The 20,354-nt window shown below is 40.4% G+C and overlaps 1 protein-coding gene across 2 annotated transcripts in view; it reads right to left on the bottom strand.

Moving 5' to 3' along the window:
- Positions 1-16,821, bottom strand: part of LOC102224400 (kinesin-like protein KIF26A) — an 83,923-nt gene extending 67,102 nt beyond the window's left edge. The window contains exons 1-2 of one of the 2 annotated variants that reach the window (XM_023352681.1): positions 16,390-16,821; positions 14,686-14,904 (exon numbers count right to left, since the gene is read on the bottom strand). In XM_023352681.1, the coding sequence (XP_023208449.1) occupies positions 14,686-14,904; positions 16,390-16,524 (354 nt within the window). In that variant the 5' untranslated portion in view covers positions 16,525-16,821. Of the gene's footprint in view, positions 1-14,685; positions 14,905-15,079; positions 15,344-16,389 lie in introns of those variants that run through there. The other variant, XM_014476209.2, reaches the window with a different exon arrangement.
- Between the last annotated feature and the right edge of the window lie 3,533 nt (positions 16,822-20,354).

Here is a 20,354-nt window from a genome sequence, read left to right on the forward strand (position 1 = left end):
TAAAGAGGCTCGTGTCCAGGCATTAAAAAAATATAACACAACGATGTGTTCCAAAAACACCACAGAGGAGCATGCACACAGACCTGATGCACACCTGTTGTCCAGACAAGCTTTCAAAAGCCTGTCGCAGTCCATTGTCCAAAATAAACCGCCTGAGTCACAGACATAAGACTGAGACAGGAAAGATTTAAGCAGCAGTGTTCGCTGAGGGGACCCAAACATCAAACTTCAAGGGTAAGCAGAGGATAAACGTCTCGCAGAGAGAGGAAGGGTGGAGAGGGGAGTGGTTCACGGCTTGGATCGCCTGTCCGAAGCTCTTTTTGAAATCTGCGTCTTTTATGTTGTCAGGAAGCGCACCACAGTAAGACACAACAACCAGGGTGACGGAGCCATTAGAGATGGCTTTGTAGATGGTGTGAGAATTTCAAAGGAGTGAGAAACTTTGATTGCCCTTTTTGATCCCCCACTAGCCTTTGTTTATGAGCTAATTAAGCATTGTTCCACTGCTCCAGGGGTCTTCAGCTCTCCATCCAAATAGCACCATAGCATGACTTTTAAAAGCTACTTTATTGCTTTTATGACACCCTCTGGCTGAACTATTAGAATGGGAATTACTTTTTATATTACAATCTAGTGTGGGAACCACCTTCTGTCAGGAACGTGCAATTAGTTTCTAAGTTGTGCAAATGTTTGCGTGCCGAGTACACAAAAGAGACAGACACACAGGCGAACACATCAGATGGGTCAAATTCAGTTCAAACCTGGTCTGTGGTGTCGGCATCTGTGGGAGTTCAAGTGTGTCCAGCATTCAGCCCTCGGCTGGACTGCGCAGCCAAAACAGCTCTGCTCTCACAAAGAGATGAAGACATAAAGGCCCAGCGTGGGGCAAAGGAGCACCGAGGGGTCAGCCTTGGACCAAAGGGGAAGGAAGGGGGCAACATGGACATGGTAATGACCGTGTGACTTTGGTTCACAAGGCCAGCGGAAATGTTAAGACACATCTGAGCAAAAATGTGTTTACCTATTTTTGTCTGAAAGTCACACATTAATAGAGACGCAGGTGCATCACAGTGACGTAACAATGTCATTGAAAAGCTTAGCTGTTCGACTCAAATAGATAAATTCCTATAATATATAGATTCACTACAAAATATTTCTGGTAATTTTGATAATTGTATTTCTTTAAAATATCATAAGACAACAGAAAAGATTTTTAATATAAAATATTATCCCTGATGTGACTGACAAAATCAAGGAGAGACTACTGACAGCTGTCCATCAGACAATCACTGACATCCTCCACATCCGCCATAAACACAATCATTGCTACAGAACAGACAGGGTTCTGTGTCCTGGCATATAAATCGAAAGTTGAGTGGAAGGAAAAAGTAAAGCGTGGTAGAAAATCTAGTACAGTACATGGGCTTCGCCAATTAGTGCGTGAAGGTCAGTATCATTCTTTGTGATCCCCTCCATGTCATGAAGTTAAATGTAACCCAAGTTACATTTAAGATCTTGATGAAGTGGATCATTTCAGGAGAAAAAAGTCTGTCTGCATATTACTTAAATGTGAAATTGCTTTAAAAACAGTGAAGATATAAAACCACACATGTGTTTGAAGAACCCATACTGTATTAGTTTCAGTATATTCAACTTACATTTTTGGCCGCAATAAATGTAATAATTGAAAAGCTGTAAAATTATGATTTCTGCATAAAATAATCTATAAATATGATATATTAAACATTTACCTTTAAAAAACATCATATCAGGTACAACATATTTGTAAAAAAAAAAAAAAGAAAAAAAAACACTTCTAAATCTCATTTTAACTATGGGAATAAGAGGAAAATATCAAAGGTGTGAGCAGCACAGCATCAACTCCTGTTCTCACCACTAAAACGTAACAGGAATTCATCAAATTCACAAGTGCAGGTGTGCTTCCCAGGAACTTCCACCCCTTTAGTGCCAGGAATCTGTTGAGGGACAGCATTTCCGTGTTGCACAGACATGTTCAAAGGCATTCCAGTGATGTTTTCGTTTGATGCATAAATTTAGAGCAGTAAACAACAGTTACGATCTGTCATTTTGATTTAGATGTCACTGAGACAAGAATTACTTAGGACCCCTGAAGCCTGTTTCAAAGACTAACTGCAAACCCAAAATGCACAACCTAAAGATGGCCCAAAGATCGACACGCAGGTATGAAACCCCAACGAAAACCAACTTGAAATGAAAGTTAAACTTTGAGATAACTTAACTTTACTAGATTCATCCACCAAACAAACATTTTACTAAAGGTAGGGATGTCAGAATCCCCAACTATTAGTATTTCATGCCTATTAAGGCATTTTTAAATGACTGATATAAAAGACAATCATCCATCAAAAGAACACAAAAAGATATAAGCTTTTTCTCCCCAACAATGAAAAAAGAAAATCTTTACTGAAGAAACTCTGGTTATAATGGTATCAGATTATTAAACATTAACAAATGCCTAATCTTGAACAACTCAAAACACACAAAAAATCTTGACTTTCCTAACTTAAATTTTTTAAAAAAAAGGTATTTGGATAAGAATAAACGTGGGGAGCCACATAACAGCCCACACTCTTCGCAGGAAATTCTGCAAGCTTGATGTCACTCTCAGCAGGGGAGCTGTTTGCTTCGCTGGGGGGGGTTGCACCACAAAGTTCCCTGAACAAGCAGGATGCCTCATCTTTTACAGGCGATGCTGAGGTGAGCAGGAAACGTAGAGAGACGGGAAGAGGCAGTTTGAGACTCGTAAACAGAAAGGTTTAAGTTTAAGTGCTTGACACACATGAAGGAAATAAAGCAGCCCAGAGCTCTCCACCAAAGAGAGTGACATCATAAAACAGAACGGCGACAACAAGAGGGGAAGCATAAAGGACATATCTATTAATGGGAGGCCGGTCATAAAAGAAAAGAGATGGAAGGTTTACTTCAACAAGCATCAGCTGGGAGTCATGACAATCTCAAGATGTCAACATTTTTAAGGCAGTAAAGCTCTGCTATTTGAATATAAATTTAATTATCCATGTGTGGCTGTTTTTAGGAACATCAGCAACTCTTGGTCCAAGCCATTGCAGACAGGAGAGCAAAAGACAACAAAATATTTGGTGAAGTGAGCAGTTTCATTTGGATGTGATGGCAGGATGCTTCCTGGGAGTCTTAAAACAGCTTTTGTTGTTTCTGTGAAAGAATAATAGGAAGCCAGATTCAAACTGCAAACACCATTTTATTTTAATATCTTTTTGGCTACATTTTTGTCAACCAGTTGTTTTTTAAAATCTGCCAAATAAACCAATATTAACAAGTGTTTATGTGCTATATGATGACATTAGACCCAACATAGGGTGACTGTCTCACTGATAGAGTACCGGTAGTTGTTTTGCAATCATAAGGTTGTAGGTTCGATTCCAGCTTCCTCCTGTCACATGTTGATTTCCGACCTATGGTATATTGTTGGAAAAATTTGTGCGCATGTTGGTGAATTTGGCTCTGGTGAAAGTTTTCTGCTGCAAGAAAAACATGTCAACATTTGCACTGGAAAATGTTTCAACACCTTCTGACTTCTCCCTGCTCACCACAGAGTTGTTTTATTAAAAGAAGCATTTTAACAGGCAAAAAGTGCCCTTTAGATACTCTATTTCCTAAAAGTACAGAAGTTTGCTGAACTGCTTCAAAGAACCTCAGGTGCCAATCTCAGAAAAGCACACACCTACTGTATCTTTATTGAGTTTTTCTTCAAAAAAAAAATCCATTATGAAAATCCATAAGGCTGCAGATGACCTTTTCAGTGCTCTGCTTGTTGAGAAATTCAACAACACATTTTTTTATGGAAATAAAACCAACTTGGCTGCCATTTTGCAGAATGAAGGGCTATGCCATTTCCTTTCAAATGTCAGCAGACAAATTATTATGTCAGGCCATTTAAGGCTGAAAGAAAAATGCTAGGTGAACAAACAGCTTTCTTTTCTAAAGCAATGTGTCGTAATGATTTGGAGCAAATCTAGAATGCAGGATATTTCCATAAAGGGGATTGAAATGTAAGTTATTTCCATGTCCTTGAAAGCTTAGAAAGTAAAAATCTAATAACTAGCAAAACCATCTGAGCTTTACAAACATAAGAGCAATGTCCAGCCACAATCTCCAGCAAACAGGTCACCACCAGATATGTCTGTGTGTCACAATGAGGACAAAAGCCTGACTGTAATAATGCAATCATAAATTGGTAGCAGTTACGACCAGAGAGATGGATGACTTCTGCTGCAAAGTGGAAAAGATGGAGGGACTTTGAGCGAGCTTCATCTTTCTTTTCTCTCTGGTGCTTACACGCACATCCGCACATCATCAATACACACAGTCGCCCTCGCTCGCGGAGCTGGATGCTCAAGCATGAAATGAACATGAGCAATGTGAACTTTGACTGGCATTTTCACACCTCGCCAGGATTTATGGGGCACTATATATACGTATCAGAATGAAGCCACTGATGATAAAAAATAGCCCAAAGCTTAGATAGGAAGTCCAGGGAGATGAGTTAACGTTACCTGTTTACCAATCATAACACAGAATCCATCAGCTATTACACAAATAGAATCACTGGAAAATGCTTGTGTGCCTCCTAACAGACACAAATGGAGAAATATGATGTGAAAGCAAACTGGTGCACTTACACAGTTTCCACAAACCACAACCACAGCGTACTGCTGTTGGTCTGTAAAAGGTTCTTTAGGGAATAAAAAGAAATATTCATCTGCATCCATACATCCCTTCCTGGTCTTTAGCTTATCCAAAATCAGATCCCAGATAACAGGTCTAGACATCCCTCTCCCAGGTCCAGGCTAAATTTAAAATAAAGTTCCTCCAGCATGGTCTGGGTCTTTCTCAGGGTCTCCTGGTTCTGGTGGAGTGGGGGCTTGTCTCTGAACTCTGCAATGGATGATGAATCTGAGCCCAACCCCCATATGGGTGAGCTAATTTACTTTTTGGCTTCACTCTTTCTTTCATCATAGATGAGGCCCCAATCAGTTCGTCCATCTCTCACTTAATCTTACGAAACATCTATGAAGGGATGTCGGCTGTTCTTTAAATCAAGATTGGAGACTTTACATGCAGGAAATGCTACAGCAATTGTAGCCAAGCTGTTTGGTTTTCCTTTCAGCGTTTCATCTTTTGCTGTCTTTTAACATGCTGGACTTGGAAACCTTAGCAGCTTTTTGAGATATCATAACACCAGAGAAAACTAAAACTGGTGTTTTCAATTAAAACTACAAATTACAGTAACTGCACAAGATGCTGAAGGCAGTTAAAAATAACTTGTAAATATGTTTTCTTAGTATTAAAATAAATGGGAAATATTAAGTACAGAGCTGTGTAACACTACTACTTCTTTATGCTCCTTTAAACATATAAGTAAATGAATTATGTCATATCTTATCACCTCTGACAATTAAATTAGAACTTTTTTCAGACATATATGGATTTGGACACCATTGCTATTTATTTTGAAATGATTTTTTGGAAATACAATATTATCTATATTCTGAGAAGTTAAAAAAGGAAATGAGGTATGTTGTTATTCTTTTTAGCTTTATTTCAAAAATTAAATGTATCATTTAATCTTGCACAAACATTTTTTTTTAAATAGTTAAGGCTTCAGAAGAGCGTAAGTTGGCTTGTTGTGTCTCTTGTAATAAATAGTCATTACATAAAGCGCCTTCATAAAAGCAAATCCCAAAACAGCTTGCCTGGCTGGTTATTTCTGAAAGTACATGTTGCCAAATGCTGAACTGACAGATGACATGTAATTTCTTTATTGATTCTGTCAAAGGAATAAAACAAACAAGGCTAAGTCAGCTCCAACTCAGGAATCACACTCTGCTAAACCCCTGTTTGCCCTGAACATGGGAGCCACGCCCAGACAGCTCAGAGTTTGCTGTCTGCATATCCATCTTGGCAACGATGCACAACGCTGGCATTCTCTTTCAGCACATCGCTATAAGCCAGGCGATTTGTCTGCTACCACAAGGCCTGCTGTCAATTGAGCACATTTTATGGAGCCAGTAGGAGATTACCTCCAGCCCATCGGTGTCTGCGCACCATGTTGAAAATTTATCTCAACAACAATGTCTCTCCAATACTCTAAATCAGACTCGATAATTGACTGCAAACCGCCCGGATTGTGCGCATATCACTCCAGTGTGACATATAGTGCTGAATGCTGGGAGATTCAAGAAAGAAGCAAACACTCATTCAGACTTCAGACTTTTACTGTTACATATTTAGATCCACAAAGTCAGGCTGATGCATTTCCAATGGTTGCACATCTAGTTTCATTTGTGTTCTTTGTTCACTGACATTTCTGCCTCTGCCATTCTGTTCTCATGCTCTGTAGATCTGTGCAGTGCTGTGTCACATCGCCCTCTCAGACTGCGCTTCAGCTTCATTGTTCATTTCAGTCTGGCTCTTTGTAACTTGTAATCCTTTGCCAAACAGCAGCAAACTCTTTCAGGCGAGGGTTGTTATATACAATAATCATTCTTCAAACACACACAGAGTGGAAGACAGTGAGAGAACAGAGGTGCTGGAGACTGCTGCAGCAGAACAAGGAGCACTGCCTACCGGTTATGTAAGAATGATTCAGAATAAATGCAGAGGGATAAACTCAGATGCATGATCAGAAGATAATGTAATTGAACCAGTAAAAATAATTATGACGTGATTATTTTTAGCAGGATTGAAAAGAAAGCAATAAATAAACACTACAAATTCAACGTCTAGCATAACAACTTACAATCTGTTTCTTCAGCAGGAAAATGGAAGCCAACAAAGTTAAAGAGATGATGGATTTAGCTGAAAATGTTGCAAACCAAGTCAGAGACGGCAAAAGATTTTCGACTGGGCACAGAGGTTTTCCTTCTGGACAAACCGTTACAGTCAAAAATAGAATGGCTTTCAGTGGTCTCAAACTCCAGTCCTTAAGGGCAACTTTTCGATGTCTTTCTGCTTCAGCACACCTTGCTCCAATATTAGCTCATTAGCAGAGCTCTGTGGAGCTTGACAGCATGCTAGTGAGGCAGTTTCACCGGTTAATTCAAGTGTGCAGGACAAGGGACACATCTAAAAGTTGCAGGACTCTGGCCCTTGAGGAATTCAGAGATCAAAGCATGTTCATGTGTTCAACATTCAAACTTTAAAAATGACCACCCAGCCTAAATAAAAAGAAGCATGCAATTGATTTTCACAAAACTTATCCTGATTATGGTGTGTGACCAGAAACTCTTGCATTGTCTTGAGCGACACGAATGGAAACTTTCCAAAGATTTTCAGGCACTAACTTGATGTTATCAGGTACATGTTACGATGAATCACATCCTGAGTCAAAAATATCAGAACTGGGATTCGAACTGAGACTGCAACCTGAACGCAGATCCTTAGACTGCTCAGCCATCCTGACCTCCATCAGCTGTGAGTGAGATGCCTTTACATGCAGTAATGCACAAGAGGGTGAAGAACGTCAGTCTGATAGGGACTTTGTCAAACATTTAGTGTGTAGCAATCTGCAAATTTACCACATTTTTGTCAAAATTGTATGTTCTGTTTGTATTTCTTCAATGACCCCAGTAGGTATTGTGTGCATTCCTGTTTGCTCAACCCTTGCCATACAGGCAAGGACAACATTTATATATGGGCATAAATCTATGAATTTGAATGCCTGACATTTCAAGACTTTAATCGACTTGAGAGTTTAAATTAAGACTAGAAAATGTTACCAATGAACATTTGAAGTACTCATGTTGTTCTGAAAACTACTGAACTGAAGTATTCTCTTTACACCATTTCCAAAATAAATAAGCCATTGTAACCTTTTCAACCTCTGAAGGTGTGAATATCCACGTTTAAGCATGCTCTCTTTGACAGGTAACTCTGGGAACATCTGGACTTCTTTCTGCAAACGTTACAGCACCAAAGACACAACAGCAACAACCAGATGGCCCAAAAACGATGCATCCTGATAAACCTGTGAATGTGGGTGTTGTTGTGTGTCAGCTCCTGTTTCATCCTGTCCGCAGTGGAGCCGCTCATCTGAGCAGCCTGAAGTGCAGCGTAGGCGGAAAGAGTGGCAGTGATTCCAGGTGTTGCATTCCGGCCGATTCCTGACGAATGGGGATGAGCATCGGCTTCACTCTCTTTCTAACCAAAACCCATCAGCCTCCTGCAACTGCACCGCCTGAACCCATTACCAGCACTAACTTGGCAATTTGCCCCTTGCTATTGCAATAAGTAGTGGACCAGCGAGCAACAACTGGGGCTGATTCACTTTCCCCGTTCAGCAAATGAAAGATGTAGAATGAAGCTGCAGTGGACACAGTGAAGATTTGACCGTCACTCCAGAGTTGCCCGGAGGTTAGAAAATGAGGCTAGTGGCTGGTGAAAGTGCTTCGAAAGCAGAGCCAGCTGTGAAAATCTGCAAGCAGCAAGTGAATGAGAAACTCACTGCACTGCACATAACAACTGACACAGTTGTTTCACTATTTAAAAAGCATGGTTAACCTGGAGTGTTTGGAAGAAAAGAAAAAAATGAACGGCAGGTTAAGATTTATTAATAGATAAAGACTTTTGTTGACATGTCGATTCTGGTTGTCAAAAAATCATTAGAAGTGAATTTGATCTGATCAATCTGAGTTTTTTTTTATTTACAGTAATACTAAGTGTGTTAAATGCAGAAGCACTTCCCATTGCCAAGATACTGAAAGACCAGTACTTTGTTGTGGCATGAAAAGTAATTACGTTAATTAATTTTAAATTAAGATTTCTTATAAACTGCCAGTTATGCTTTACTATCAAAAAGATGAACAGCTTATGGACATAAATAAAAATTTTATCTGTAGTTTATAAACAAATAAAATGGATAAAAGTAATTTATTAACCAATTTTTTCAGAAACTCTGATCACATCCAGAAATCAGATTTTGACCTTTAAAAAGAAGGTTTCACAGCCTGACACAGAAAAGTGATTCTTCGACACTAAAATCTATCCATTCGCTTGAAGGAGAATGTATAAACATCTACAGAGAGCAGTAAATTGGCCTAAAACAACTGCATGCTGCTACTGCTCAAACATACAGTGCTGCACAGTAGCACCATGACTGATGTCTATGGTCTCTGCACCACTTGACACCAGATTATTGCCCTACAGTTTAATATAGCCACATGCCATAAAACAGAAGTCACACTGCATGCAGGGATGAAGCAGGAGCACAGCTCATCTCCTCTCTTCTCCGGCATCGTTTCTCATCTCCTCCCAGGCTCTTTGCAGGGAAACAGGCTGCTGAGCACACACACACGCACACACACAAATATGACAGAGAGCCTCTGGGGCTCAGGTGTTTAAAGGTGCACAGAACAATATGGCCCTGAACTGTTTTAACTCTACGTTATCTCAAGTTTCACAACCGGGAGGGCTCTTCAAAGTCTTTCCTTCCATCTGTCTGCCAGTCACTCCATCCTGCTCTCCTGCTGCGAAATTGGCGAAGCACACCTGTTCCAGCAGCCCCCTGCCCCAAATGCTAATCTACCAGACGTTTTACGACAACTGATTGCAAGGACAGAGGTCAGCAATCGAGGAAGAAGCGACAATCTGCGTGAGAAACCTTGCAGTTAAATCGAGCTGACTTTTTCATGTTTATTGCAGTTGCTTGTACATCCGCATGCGTCCATGCGCATCACTGCTATCTTTAAAGAAATATTCCAATAAAACTGAGCATTTTGCCTTGGGCAAAAAAGAAAGGCGTGCGGCCTTGACGCAATCTAAATGCATCAAACACGAGCTTCTCTGCTGCTTCAGGAACCTGATCTGAGACACCTACAGACACACCAACATGACTTACATTTGAATGGATGGATGATCAAATGAGGAACAAAAATTAAACAAATCCAACATGAATCCCAGCGAGTCATTTATGAAAATTTTTCCTCCCATAATTCATTAATTCAAAGTAGAAAAAAACCTGCAAGAAGTCTGATGGTATAAATTAATTTGTGCAGCCACATTCGTAGTCACATGGATATACACGATCCATAAGAGCCGGAGACGCATTGTGCATACATACGAGACATGATTAGCTGTAGTGTACTTTCTCTCCATGTACAGGATCCCACTTGGTTGTAGATTCACTAGATGGTCTCCAGTGGCCTGCTTAATGGTCAAGGTTTCTGATTCCACAGAGCAAAGGTCCCAGGAAATGCGAGGCTGACCTTAACCTCCAACAGTTTCAACCCCTTGCAAGCCTGCAGGACATTATCTTTTAATCTGTCTGCATGCTAATTTACCTCACAAGGTCTACTGTTGCTTCTATATTCATAAATCTCAATGTTTAATAGGAACTGTTACAGTACCAGTAGAAGCAATCTGCAGTTTCTGCATTGCAGCAAACTCCAATGGCTCAGAAAACAGAAAGCACTGAATCATTTTGATGAATCCAAGTTTCTGTAATCAGTATAAACATATTATAAGACAATTAAGGAGCTATAAAGTGTATAATACACTGACTTATTACTTGGACATTAAAAGGACTGATATCACTATGACTTTGCTGGCAACGTATTCATACCCTGTGTCAAGTTTTACTTTTTGTCATTTTCAAAGTATTTTACTTTGATTCCAAGCCAAAATGAACTCAGCAACATTGGAAAAGCTGCAGAGATCCTCATCTCAGGTGGAATAATCAAAACTATTAGACACAAACTTCCCATATTTGGCCTTTATGGAAGAACGGACACAAAAATGACATAAGAAGTTCAGTTTGTCGCAGTCGATAAAGGACACAACAAATGCACAGAAGAAGGTGCTACTCAAATGAGAACAAAGTTTAAATATTTTAGTTTAATGCAAAACATTACACATGGTAGGAAGCTAACACTAGCATCACCCTAAAGACCCAATGCCTGTTGTAAAATATGGTGGTGGTAGAATTATGCTGTGGGTATGTATTTCTTTAACAAATAATGGATGAAAACCTTTCAGAGGCAACTAATGACTTGAGACTGAGGGCGAGGTGCCAGCTGGAAAATGATCCTCTAACACTCAATCAGATCTGCAGAGGAAAATATATCAAATTGTATAATGCAAAATGTTAAGAGCAAAATGTTGTCAAATAAAAGTAGATCTGTATTTTTCCACTTTTCCACTTTAGTTTTAACAAACAAGATTCAGCTTAAACAAACAAGAGAATATTTAAGATTTTAGATGTGCCTGTGGTCTAAAAGAAATCCAACCTGTCTGACTTTCATTCTCTCTGAATGTTATCTCTCGGTGAGCTCCGCAAATGCAATTAAAGTAATCCCTTTCAAACAGGAAAGATATAAATTTTTGTGTGTTATCTGGTCTGATTTGCTCCAACCTGGCCTGAGGCGAGGAATAATAATCTTTCCTGGCAGTGGGTGATTTGTTACATTTATAGAGGTCTGTGAACTAACTAATTTAGGCCTCCCTCTGCTCCTATGCAAACAGCTCACAGAGAAGATGGCAGGTCTGCAACGGGAAAACAATTTGGTTATTTTTCCTTCATCTAATCAAGATACCAATGTATCTCTTAACTTCATATTAGGGATTCTTTCATGTCAGAGATTTTCGCTCTGCAGTGAGAGGTTGTGGGTGGAGGTTCCAGTCAAACTCCTATCAGTTTGCAGCAATTGTTGACAGATCCTCTGATTACAGTAAGAAGCTTAGTGGTTTCTTTGATGTGGAGTTTTAAGCACTAATCTTCTTCTAAAATCATCCCTTAGCCACCACATTCGGCCATAATTAGCAGTTTAAAGTTATTCAAATTAAGGAACACAGGCAGTCTACCACTAATGACTGAATCACTCATCATCACAGTTTTGGGTATGCAAATCATAGGTGAATTCCCTTGATTCAATAAAGTATGGGGGTTAGTACCTACATTTAGACAGAAGCATTTAATGTCTGGACAACATAAAACGTGTTAAGGCATCCAGTATGAAAGAAAGAAAGACAGAATTGTAGGACTGCAAATAAATTAATGATTAATTAGTGAAATGTTCTTTTTGGTATTGGTGCCAAATGTGTGCAAACACAAAAGTGCACATAGGCATGAGACTATGCAACTCTGCATCTTTGTGTCTGCACAGGTGTGCATGTAAGCATTTTTTGGTGATGATGGTGGCCAAAAAATGTTTTCAGTGCAAGAACAGGGGATCCCAGTTAGAAGTTGTGGACCACTGCTTTAAAGAATCCTGTTTTGCTCTGCATTTGCAGTGGCACGTTTTCAAAGAATGTCTCTGCCAGCTCTGCACATCTCCAGAATTGCATCTTTTTTCTCTGCAAAATAACTCTAGCTCAATCAGATTGGATGAAGACCATGACCAGATCTCAATTGGATTGAGAACAATTTTCCCTTGCACATTGTTTTCTCACACAACTGGTGGCCTTTTTACAAAGCTGTGCTGAATCACAGACATAAAGGGAGAGGCCCTCGCTTCCACAGCGTTCTTGTGGGACATACTGTAAGCACGTTCCTCCAGACCCAAACAGGAAAATACAAAAAAAACTGTCTGGGAGGCTTCAGAGTGTGTGAAAAGTCAACTTTCCCTCCAGCAGGCTTGATGTTGAAAAGCACATTCACTCTTCCTTGAATTTTAGTCCTCCTGATACTACTACTGTATTGAAACAATACAGTATGCAGAGAGAGGGGATGTCTGGGGACTGAGTGACTTCCTCTTTAGGAAAAAAAAAGGGTCTGCAGGCAGATTGGGAGGGTGGGGAAGTGTGACCTCGGGTAAACAGTCTTCGCTCTCGGGTTTTCCCAGGACAGACCCAAACACTGTCCAAATCCAAGCAGGTTGCAGGATCCCAGACACACCAGCAAGCCCCATGAATGACCCAGCTGACCTTATACCCTCCATGGAGGAAGTAATTTGGAACCAATCATCCATCCTATGAGGCCCAACAGGTGAGCTACTCAAACCTCAAAAAGACAATGAGGTTTTTATCCTTTCGCCTAGAGGAGGCCATACCACAGCAACCGCACAACAACAGTATCCAGCCATCACTGCTTGCCACCCTGGAATTAAGGCCTCATTTAGCCATCAACAAGAGCAAATAGTGGGTAAAGAGGAGGTCTTCATCTCTTTCTTCCTCATAGAGCACCTGGAGAGAGCCACAAAGTGCTGCCAGAGGGTCTATCACTAAACACAAGAGGTCAGTTCCAATGACAGATGACAGGACTCAAGTGAAGCCTTTATGGATATATGAAGTGGATATACCTGATAGCTGAATACTGATATGCTCTGAACTTTTCATAATGGACAGACCACACATAAGAAGTGCAGGTGGTTGAGAAATGTCCCCTTGTCCCTTTGAACAGCTGCTCCCGGGTGAAGCACAGGTGCTGTGGGATTACAGGTGAACCCTAAAGTGATGTAACTCAATCTCATGTTGAAATTAATGACAAAAAATTACAACAAAGGAGCACGGACCAGAGGCCAAACCCAGCCCGCCACAACAGTGGGGGCAAGACCTATATTTAACAGTGGTGGGAATTTTGGGAGCAGCAGCACAGGAACACTTTCAATGGACATCGAAGGCCGACTGGGACTGAACTTCCTCCTTAGCCTCCAACGTGAGCAGCCCACTCGTTTCAGGCCTGTGGACAACCCCCATTCCCTCCACACCCAACATCGACATAAAAAAAGGTAAGCATTGTTTGGTCGAACAAAGGGGCCACTTTAAATGTCTCAAAAGCGTCCAGTTTCACATCCAAGGCCAGCATTTGAAGTCGAGTAGAGCAATAAATAATGTCACAAGAGAATGATGAGAGTCTTCTAGGTTCTGTTAGAAAATAGCAAGTGGAGCTTCATTGTCCTTCAACCCAAAGTGAATAACAAGGGCAAGAACAACTGAAGGAGACAAATATCTTGAAAGAAGTGTTTCAGCAACTCAGAGTGAGAATTAATAATCAGGAGTCCAAAACTACCTTCTCCACACATATGTTCACATATGGGCCAATATTATTTGATATTGGCTAAAAATGGTTCCCAGCTGATATTGTCCACATGTTACAAATTGTGGTTAAAACAACTGGAACTAATATGGTACCTAAAAGTGATGTACAATTGAGATTCAGTGTCTTAACAGCCAGCCAACACCCATGTAGAGTGCCTGATTAGTTTTGCTGCCACAGGTTATACAGTATTTCCATACAGGATGGGCCACATGTTGAAATTGTACTTTAAACTCCTGACTAGCAATTCTCTCTTTGATCTACACATATAGGACTGATACAGGTTATCCTCCATTGAACCTTTACAGGCCATTACCTGGGGGCCATTGTGTGGCCTCTGAACCATCCCATGTGGGAACTATTGTCAGCCCATCTCTAACCAGTATGGCACCCAACAGTCTGGGATTCCAGCTACCTCACATGGGTCCTAAATGTACTGTACAATTTAAGGTGTCCAATTGGTTTTACCATATAGGTTGTATTGAGTGAAGACAATCAGAGTTTTGTAAGCCCAGGCCTACTTAGACCCGACCAGATTGAGAAAACCCTATGGGGCCAACATGTATATGGCCCCAATATATGGTGGGGGGAATTAAATGGGGAAGGAAGATTTCCCTGAGGGAATATAAACTAACCTTTAAGGAGCTGTGGTCAGCCAGAGTTTGCGCCTGTTTCTTCAGTTCGGACACCTTCTTTTGGCACTGCTGGCAAAAGCCTCCTTTCTCCTCCGACTCGGTGATGGAAACTGACCCGGCGCCCTCAGGTGGAGGACGGCTGCTGCATCGCGCTTCCTCCGCGGAGTGAAATCTTTTCCTGGGACTCACCACGGACTCTCCACTGGGACATCCCTCCACCTTCAGCACAAGATAGAAAAGTTTATTAGGTGAGCAGTTCATGCGTCAGGTGCGCATAGGTGACAGTGGTAAACCTGAGAACAAGAGCACCTTTTGAGTGCGCAAAACAGAGAGATGCAGGTTAAACGAAAATAGAGACATAGTCAACAGTTCGCCTCGATTGTGACACACTTACAGTGAACACGCGGCTGTGGAGGACTTCTCCATCAGAAGCCAAAATGCCCTCAAACGTTCTCATTCTCCCAGATCCGAGGTTTACACCTTCAGGAGAATCTTTCGTCAAAGTCAAACTGAAAAACGCGAGGCAGAGCCATAGGCTACTCTGAAGATTAGACTCACTGTCATCTGTCACATTGCACGTTGGCAAGAGCTGCACAGCGAAAGTAACAAGTGAGCGTCTCCATAAGTTTGCAAGCTGCGCAGGAGTTTTTGGCAGATCAATAGAGGAGGCGGTGTACCCTGCTAAAGTGGGAGGGCCAAACAAACTTTCTCCCCCGGGGTGGGGTCTTATTATTCTGGAGTAGAAAGTTTAAAAGCTCTTTTGATAGCTAAATTATTTAAGATGTCTCTTTTATTGTTCTCGTATACGGACGTAAACGTGTTGCTCTACACATTAAATGGAAATATGGAAATTAAAAATGATAATTTTATAATCCTGAAATTAGATCAAGTAGATTCACTTTAGATAATTAATCTAAAACAATGACTTCGATTTAAAAAAAAGGGAAATATATTATAACTAAGAAGGTAGTTTAACAAAAATTGAACGACTTTCAGTCCAAGAGCATCGCCCCTGCGCGTAGTTAGTGGGACTCTGACGCCATCGTCTGGGTAAAGAACAAAACGGCATTTCTCAGACGGAATTAAAGGGCTTCACTATGGGTTTAATATTTAATTAGTAAACTTTGAATATTTCATGTGGGTGATGTCAGCCACAGTGGCCACCCCTGAAAAGGGTTTCTAAATTGTCCCTGTCCTTAGTTTTGTATGTGTCATTTCATATCACAGACTATATGCCATGTTAAACTCCAATTTAAGCCAGAAAACATCTTCTCTAATAGTTTTGAGGTTAAATAGAGATAATCTGAAGACCTTTAGAGCGTTATAGATTCAGAATAGAGAATTATGTGCGATATAACAATCTCAGTTTCACACAAACATGTCCAGAACGTTTTACGATTATCATCTTCTGATTTTCTATGTATGCAACACTATTATTCATAGTTTAGCATTTTTGTAGAGATTTATATAAATTTTGGGTTATATTTCTGAAAAAAATATTTAAAAAATGAGATTTAGAATTCCCCCCAAAAAATTATTAAATGAAGAGTTTTCATTAATCTGAGATAAAGAGAATGGCTGTTGCAAGACGCGCTCGAATCCCGGAGAGGAGCGCTCCAGCGCGCATCATTTTTCTGGATCCCAACTGTTTTCCCTCATCATATTTCCTCAAGTATTTATTAATCCCCGAAGAGTCGCTCTTACCTTTGTTTTTCTTCTTAGCAGGTGACTTGTAAAGCCAAATATGATGTCCGAGTCAACAAAGATAGTCCCCAGGTCTATGACGTTGGGGCTGGGCTTCCCTGCTTCGGGAGAGCCCGGTGAGTTTGGTAAAGCCATGCCGGCTGCAAGCGCTGCCCGAAAATAGATCTTACTCCTATTTGGTGCTTAGATCCATTAAATTTACGAGTCTCATTGTGCCAGAAAAGATCCGAGAGGTTTTTTAATCCCAACATCCAGGGAATTGCGTTGAGCACGTGTGCGTAAAATAATAACCTCCCGGGTTTCCAGTGATCTGGAGTTCAAGAAAAAGACAAGTACAATCCACCGGGTGTGTATCCACTTTAAGAGGCTACTTTTCGAGGTTGCTCATGTCTAATCTGTGACTGATGCTGCTACAGATCTGAGAGCGAACAAGGAGCACCTTGTGCATCTGCTGCGCACTGATCTCCTGCCTCCCTCCATCTCGTCACCCAACTCTCCCTCTCTCACTCAGCCGCCCTCTCTCTCCGCTATAAGCTCCCCCCTGTCAGGCTGTGATGACCTGCTCGATCATCCCCCTCACGAAGATGTAAAACACAGAGTCAGTCCTGCCTGTAACCCCACACACACCGAATCACCTCAGGCTAATTATCTTGTATCTACTTACAAAGTGTCACCGGAACACAAGAATGCCTACATTTGTCTTTTTGTCTTCTTCGGGTTAACAAGCCTTCAAAGTTAGACTTGTATAGAAGAAAATTTGACATATTATTATGGTAAAAGTTATCTTTACAATAAATTAAAGTATTAAAATAAAAATGTGAAACTTGTATTCAGTTATAAATTTAAGATTCTCTATATGCAAAGCATTAAATCTCAAGTACTTATTTTTGTCAAATTTGATTAACATTGCTTGGAATAAAAACCTCAAAATGTGTCTTTTAAAAATATTAAAGAAGATCCGTTAGAACTCGATTTTTAACACTCAAATTTGTTTTTGCTGGCATACTGCTGACTTGCAATTGTCCAGCAGACTTCTCAAAGTCCAGCCATACTAATGGGATGTTTACTAAAAGGAAATTATGAGGGAACTAAAGATGCACATGCAACAAGCATAACTGCAGCCAGTATCATGTAATCTGCTTATTTTGGTACTTGTGTTTTCTTAGTTCCACTATCCATGCTCCCACCCACTGACAAGCTTTATTGAGATAGTTATTTCTTTTTCCAGTTGGATTTAAAGTCTGCCCACAAAGCCCAAAAGTACAAGCACCTTCTTTACTTAACATTGTATCACCATGCTTAGTCAACCAGCGAACTGATTGGACAGAAACCCTATCCTTTAGAGCCTGTTGGTACTGTCAAAAGGAAATTGAGAGACACCAGAATCAACAATGAGGAATAAATGTCACTATTGAAGCAAGCTTCATTAACGCCACAGGAGAACACAGGCTGATCACCTTCATCTCACACAAGAATACAGTAATTTATGCAACTGCCAAACAATATTACAATAATTTCTCCACTTTTTGAAGCAGGTTGAAGCTAGTTGTGGAACGGATTGAGGCTGAGACCAACAGATGGTTTCCATGTGATTCATAAGAACTATAACTGACTGAGCAAGCAATAATCAGTAAAGGTTTTTGACAGCATGGCTCACTGCTCAGAGACCAACAAGATATTTATCATAGGTTGCTTAGTACCTTTGATTTCTTTCAAATTTTCTCTCACACAGTTTTTAGGGTGTGGAGTATTATTACTATTTACATCAGTCAAAGTACTGATGAGCATATGTCCTTCAAAAATGCCATTACTGAGTCCAGTGGAAGCATCGTTATTGCCATTTACAGTAATCAAACTCTTGTTATAATTATTTGTTTTGTATGTTTCCACTGGTATTTTGATTATTTACTTTTGGTAATAAGCTCTAATTTTCTCTGTGCCTTTGTCCTAGTCTTTATCATCCTTTATGAATCACTTTTAATATGGGCCTCCAGAGGGCACTAATAAAGCATTGAACTTTAATCCTTAGATCACAGGCGTCAAACTCCAGTCCTCAAGGGCCGCAGTCCTGCAGTTTTTAGATGTGCCAAAGTTACAAAACACTGCAATGAAATGGCTTAATTACCTCCTCCTTGTGTAGATCAGTTCTCCAGAGCCTTAATGACCTAATTATTCTATTCAGGTGTGGTGCAGCAGAGGCACATCTAAAAGTTGCAGGACAGCGGCCCTCGAGGACTGGAGTTTGACACCCCTGCCTTAGATGGTCAGTCAAACCTTGAATATGAGCGAGAAAAAAAACAAAAAAACAACAACATCATGGCTAAAGTTACATACCGGGTCATCTTTAAGTCGAACAATGTGAATTTCACAACCTTCACCCCAGTGTGATTCTGAGATATCTGAGTACTTCTAATAGATATGCCATAAGAAAACACTGCTGCTTGGCAATGTTTTCTCATTTATTATTAAAATCATAAAAAAATATTTATTTTATTTTACTGAATGGTTTCTAAAGGGTGATTAGATGGGGGCCATTATAGCCCTGGGGAGGTGCACTAAGGCCAAAATATCAGCAGAATTTCTGGAGTTTAATTTTGTCATCAGGTGGCCTCTCTACAGGTTTGTGGTGGTAGAAGTGTGTGACAGATATGGTCTGCTCTATGGATGAGATTTTTTTTCCAATTAAATAAATATTGAAGCTCACTAAAACTGGTCTCCTCTTCTTTTAAATTATTTTTTTTAGATATTTGGCTAGGGTGGCCAGCAGATTTGATAGGAGTGACTTACTGCTCCTCATGAATATCCTATCTTCTTCGTGGCATCCTTCTACCGTAATAAACCTTATATGGGGGGGAGCTGATTTCTACTTTCAAAGCCCCGTTTCTGGGTTGACCGTAAGGTTGAATTGGATGAATAACCGGAAGGGAGTCATGATTTACGCCGTTTTACTTTAAAATTAAATTTTTTATTTGAACTTTTAATTCAAAAAAAAGTTGCAAGACAAGTTTGGAAGTTTTAAGCTTTCCACCCAGCAAGTAGTCAATTTCCCTGCAACAAGAACAGTTTGACAGGTAAGCACCGCAGATTGGGAAGGTCAATAATTATTTCATGGATTAATCAATTTGATTTTTTTTTTTAAATCAATTTTGTGTGACTTCAGTTGTCACTGAAATAATGACTGCAATCCATAAAGATGATTTACAATGTTCGTCTCCCGTCTCCTCCCCGCTCCAGGAGGTCTAGGTCGGACTCGGGTCTCCCCCTCTGGCCGCTGATGAAATTCAGTGGACCCCTCCTGGGATTCCCCCCTGGGAATGCCTGCGCTTCTACATCTGCTGCCCTGTCCCTGCGCACGTACACTTAAAGCGCTCTGGGCTTCTCATTAATGCCTCTCCTCGTGTCTTATCCCTTCTCCTCTGCAGCTCCCCCGGTGCGCGGTCCGGCTTTGAGGGAAACGTTTAGCAAATATTGATAGCTCTTGGTGCACGGAGGAGATCAAAAGCAGAAAAAAAAGGAAAGAGGAGGGCAGTCTAAAAAGCGGAGCGGTGGATAAATGGTGCACAGTGCTTTCATGAATGATTTATGCGGTATAAGGTGAGTTGTTGCTCAGGAAAAAAGCATTTGATTTTTTTGTCAGATTTTGGATGCACCTGACAAAAATGTGCCTTTAGAATTTAACCTTTAGTAAATGTCTTTCCTGTGGGCACAGATTTAAAATAAAAACTGAAAAGTGGTTAAATCAAATAAATTGCAGATTATTAATGGAGATAAAATAAGAAGATTCATTCATCTCAATCTTTATGTAATATATTTCTCTGTACCGTTAAAGAGAAAAATGCATTTCTTTCCCAAATGAGTGAATTTGTCATTTCAACACAAAACCAATTTGCAGAGCTTTGGACAGTGACCCTCCCTGCAGACCACAGGTCTATCACCCCCCACAGACTCGTCAGAGACAAATGGTT

This window comes from Xiphophorus maculatus, chromosome 19, assembly GCF_002775205.1.
Source record: "Xiphophorus maculatus strain JP 163 A chromosome 19, X_maculatus-5.0-male, whole genome shotgun sequence".
Lineage (NCBI taxonomy): Eukaryota > Metazoa > Chordata > Actinopteri > Cyprinodontiformes > Poeciliidae > Xiphophorus > Xiphophorus maculatus.